General features: G+C 40.0%; 1 protein-coding gene across 1 annotated transcript in view; it reads left to right on the forward strand.

The window, feature by feature from the left end:
• The window catches only part of itgb2 (integrin, beta 2), a 24,239-nt gene that overhangs the window by 4,230 nt on the left and 15,203 nt on the right, over positions 1 to 4,806 (forward strand). Inside the window, exons 2-4 of the mRNA XM_017421078.3 lie at positions 3,460 to 3,617; positions 3,751 to 3,802; positions 4,347 to 4,443. Coding sequence (XP_017276567.1) covers positions 3,754 to 3,802; positions 4,347 to 4,443 — 146 coding nt within the window. The 5' untranslated portion in view covers positions 3,460 to 3,617; positions 3,751 to 3,753. The remainder of the gene's footprint in view (positions 1 to 3,459; positions 3,618 to 3,750; positions 3,803 to 4,346; positions 4,444 to 4,806) is intronic.

The following is a 4,806-nucleotide window of genomic DNA, read 5'->3' on the forward strand; positions in this document are numbered from 1 at the left end:
TGGACCAGCCTCTGTCTGAGAGTCTTGTTGGGTTTGAAATGTACTGGGATGTTGTGTTTGGAGAAAATCCTTCTGAGTTTCTCGGCTACTCCAGCAACGTAAGGAATGACAATGTTCTTTCTTCTGTCCTTCTCCTTCTCCAGCTTACATCACATCTCAGCTTTAAAAGCTCAACTCCACACTCTCTATTTCTGAATTGAGAAAGCTCCTCGGATGAGAAGCGAAACGTCTTCAGCTACAGAATAGAAGTCCAGTTGTTTTTGTTTTTTAACTTTTTTTGAATTCACTAGGCGTTGTGTGTTTGAGACGGGTTTTTTTTAAGTTCTAGGAGATCTGCTGCAGCCGCAGTCATAAACCACACCTCAGACTGCTTCAGCTACAACACTGTATGTTATTTTGCAGTTAGAGCAGTAAGAGTCTATTGCAGCTCAATTACTGACACTATGTTCTGTCATTAACACTCACTTTAATCTTGACATTGACACGTTGACCTTAAAACTTAAAAAAAAAGACATCTTCCTCAGTTGTGGCCTTATTACTTCCATACAATCTGAATTCCCGTGGGAAAAGTGCCATTTCTTCGAATGTCTTTGTCTGTTAGGACGATGTTGAAGTGTTTCCCCCTTTTTTCCCCCATGTTTTCACGTAAAATACAACAATCCTAAAGACTTTATAACTCAAATATTCACTGTTCTACGCAGCTAAAGGTTGAATGCTGATTTAACTCCCACAGAGTTGATTTGAACACTTCTTCTGGGTTTATACAGCTCCCCACTCTTCAGAGTTAAACACTTTCATAGAAGTTAAATATTTAATACTGAGCCGGGTTTGCTTTTTTAGCTCAGAAATAAGGGAGTAGGTAGGTAACACTGCCCAAATACAGTGTTTTTTGGGTTTTTTTTGCAGCTGCAGTTCAAAGCTATATGAGTGATGGTACAGTGTCCAAAGATCACTCTGAAGGCAAGATAATGATCTGTGAAAATCTTCTTTAACAGAACCCACTAGGTGTCAACTTGGAGTATGTCACAAGGGACCAATTGTCCTAACATAAGATAGATAATGGATCAGAAAATGATGCTTAGATATCAAGTTTTTATGTGAATACAGGACTCTGAGAGAGTTTGTGGTGCTCAAACTGTGTGTTGTCATACTCAGAGCTAGTGAAGAGGAAAAGACTTCATTCATTATTTGGAGTAACATGTACCAGTTTTTGTTTTTCCAGTAGAAACAATGTTTTCCACAAAGCTGAAGTCTCCAAAATCCTTTTTTTTTTTTTTTTGTGGGAAGGTTGGCCTTTGACTGCCTTCGGCTTAAAACTTGTTTCAAAATCATAAATGAAACCCAACGCATCGGCCTACCTGAACTGTTATTTCTTCCGAATTGTCACATTTTCGGGTTAGTTAGCTGGTCACATTGTGCCGAGCAGTTCTTGCAATAAAAGTGGCTTTCAGTGGCCGGTTTACAGACTGTTTCACAGCACCGGTAGTCACTGCGTTGATTCAAAAAAGTGCTTAACAAACGATTGAATAAGTTGCCCGTTCCGGGTAGAAGCGCGTGAGACGAAGAAAATGACCGGTTTCAGAAAATGGGCGGAGTTTATTTAAGTCTCTACAACCACCCTAATACTGGGCATCATTTAAGGTCAGAACGTGGGAGGCGAAACCAACATGGCAGCGCCCGTAAACCTGATCCGGGCGGCTTCAGTTCTGCACAACAGAAGGAGGCAGAGATGCTACATTGTGGCCCGTGGGAACGTGCTTCAGTTGGGGGGTGGTGTTGGTGGTGGTGGTGGGGTGCTGTGAGATGTGTGACTCTAAACGCCCATATGAAAGACATGATAACACCACGTCTGCAGTGAAATGCAAACTAAATATGGACACTGAAAAATATGCAGAATATTTTTGGACATCTATAAACTTGCAACCGTGACCTAATACTGCTATGGCTAATTATGTATTTATTTATTGTTAGTTTTAATCAGTTATAAAATGTTGCACACATATATACAATAGCAGTGCTGCTTTACAGACCAGAATAAGAAAACTCATTAAAATCAAAAACATAATTAGAGTTTATACCTATGCAGCACTAATGGAATCTGTTATTCGTTTTTTAATCGATTCATTAACTTTGTATTAACGTGCATGTCCTTCTGCATTAATCGTGGGTGTTGCAGCACCCTGCACACCCTTATTTTCCACGCCCTTTGTCCATCAGAGAGTGAATTTCACTGACAGTTGCTGCTAATATTAAAAGCTGAACATGAACTCTGGTGGTTTAGTGTTTGTTTTTGAAGGGTACGTTTAAGGAACTGTCAGCTTGACCCTTTTTATACTTCCATTCCAGGTATTAGATAAGAAGCAACAAAGTAATCCCTGTTATCTCACCCTGTTATCAGCTGCATGTCTCAGTTGTGTCCTCCACAGCCTGTTAAAAATATCCCACCTGTTGCAAACTCTGCTCTGAGGCTTGCGGTGTTTCGCTGCAGACTGCACGACGAAGCGATCTTCTTGCAGACTTCTTTGTACCAGCACTACTTTCAGCTTTGTTATGATGGTTTTCTTTACACGTTTAAACATTACAGTAAACGTGGGACTTCTTCTTTCTAATCAGCGAGATTCGAAAGAATGCCGAGGTCCAGCCTGTCATCTTTGGCTTTTATGAGATAAAGAAATGATTTTCACAGGTTAAACAAACCTGTTGTGTGATTTCCTTGCAAACAAACGAAGCAGTTTTGGTTGAAAGTTTGACCAAATGTGTTTGCAGTCAGATTTTATATAGACTAGGTGTAACTACTGCATCTTTTAAAGGGAAACAAATACTTTTGCAACACGTTGTTAAGAAAAGGCACAAAATATCTCTATGAAAATGTGTGTTTTGTTGTCCCCATGTAATGACATTTGCATTCATTCTGCTTTGACTTTGTCCATGACGGGGTGGACATACTTGGAGACGTGCTTTGCACATTACCTGCTTATAGTGAACAAATGAAATGACCGTCATGTATTTCTATCAGATTGTGGTCGACTTAACAGGTGACAGGTCAGTCTCTTTGAGAGGAGCTGCTCCCGTAACAGCCACAGGTTTTTCTAACTTTTATTCACACACTGACGGAAAAACCAGGTTCATGTTCATGGTTAAAGATTAAAATAATAAATGATAATGACTTGAATGAGGTAAAGCCCAGCTTTACCCAGCTTTAAGCCCAGAGTATTTTAAATGAAACTGGGGGTTAAATGACCTCACACTGCAAATTCTGCGGCCTGTTTGTTTCCAGTTTGATTCTTTTAGTTAAAAAATGGGGGGGGAGGTTCCACAAATATGTGTAAAAAATATAGAATAAGTGGAACCAGAACATGCTGTCCACATGTCCAATATGGTGCAAATACTTGGGTCTAAATGCTGAACAGTAAACAGTACGTCTCAAGCGGTTCTGACAACCATTCCTTGTCTTTTCAGGCTGTCCTCCAGAACTTCCCGTTCTCTTTCCGGCTTTACAGACTGTGACGTCTTTTCTCTTTTGTTTTAACCAAAAACGAAAGCAACACGCCCTCTGCTGGCCAAACCTCGTCTCCTCACTACAGGACCGCTCCAACTTGGACAACTTGACAAAATATGTGAGTTTAACAAGTAGTTTTTTTTTTTTTTTTTTTTTAAATCTTGTTACCGCCTGCATACCTAAAGCTCCTGCTAGTTCTGCAGACACTGTTTCCTGTTTGTTAAACACTTAACTGTTCTGTTTCCTGTCAGACCATGGCCTGGGGTGTGCTTTCACTTTTGCTGCTGCTGATGTGGAATCACGGTAAGCATGCAAATAACTGCATGCATTATGACATGTGATGTAATGTTTTACAGTTATTGTAAACTCATCATTGTGTAACAAACACAGAACTGTCAGACTGCAAGACAAAATCTCATCAATGAAATGTGGAACCTCAGTAGTCCAACAGTATTTGTCTGAGTTTAAAAAAGAAACACCTTACTTTCACTTTGCCAGTTAAGGAACTCTGTCCTCTCAAGTGTCCCAAAGAGGAACTACCACTACTAGTAGTACTACCGCACCAAGTTTCAGCCCAATATCTGTAAAACTGACTGAACTTTAAATACTGCTTCATACAGTACAAAACGTTCTTTTGAGTCTGAAGTTCTACAACTTAAAAAGGCCCAAGGTTTTTTTTTTTAATCAGGGATAATAATCACAATAAATGAAAAGCAGAAAAGCATCATCTTTCAGTTCCAAACGTGTCTGTGGTAAAACAGAACAAAACAATAGATCCCGTCATTCTGTTTTATGATTCGATCTTTCATGAGGAAATGCTGTGCGCGGCTTGTGGTTTTCTTCGCAGGGCTGTGCCAACAGGAGGAAGTCTGCTCGAAGTTTAAGATCAACACCTGTGCCGACTGCATCAAGTCTGGGCCGTCCTGTTCGTGGTGCAAGCAGCTGGTGAGAAACAGCGTTTGTGTCCTCGCCTATGTGCGCTATTACGTGGAATGGCTGATTTACTAAAGATATGTGGGAAACAACAACCAATGCAATGCAAAACTATTCAGTCTGTAATTATGGGGTTCCATTAGTGCCAAAAATATGTTTATGTGTCTATGTAAGCCGTGTATGTAGCATGCTTATGGGGTTCCATTAGTGCCAAAAATATGTTTATGTGTCTATGTAAGGCGTGTATGTAGCATGCTATGTATATGTTAGGTGTATATGTAAAGTGATATGTAAGGTGATATGTTAGGTGATATGTTAAGTGTATATGTATTGTAACATGCCTATATACTGCGATGTGTCTATGTTCCGCACAT

The sequence above is a fragment of the Kryptolebias marmoratus genome, linkage group LG6 (assembly GCF_001649575.2).
Source record: "Kryptolebias marmoratus isolate JLee-2015 linkage group LG6, ASM164957v2, whole genome shotgun sequence".
Lineage (NCBI taxonomy): Eukaryota > Metazoa > Chordata > Actinopteri > Cyprinodontiformes > Rivulidae > Kryptolebias > Kryptolebias marmoratus.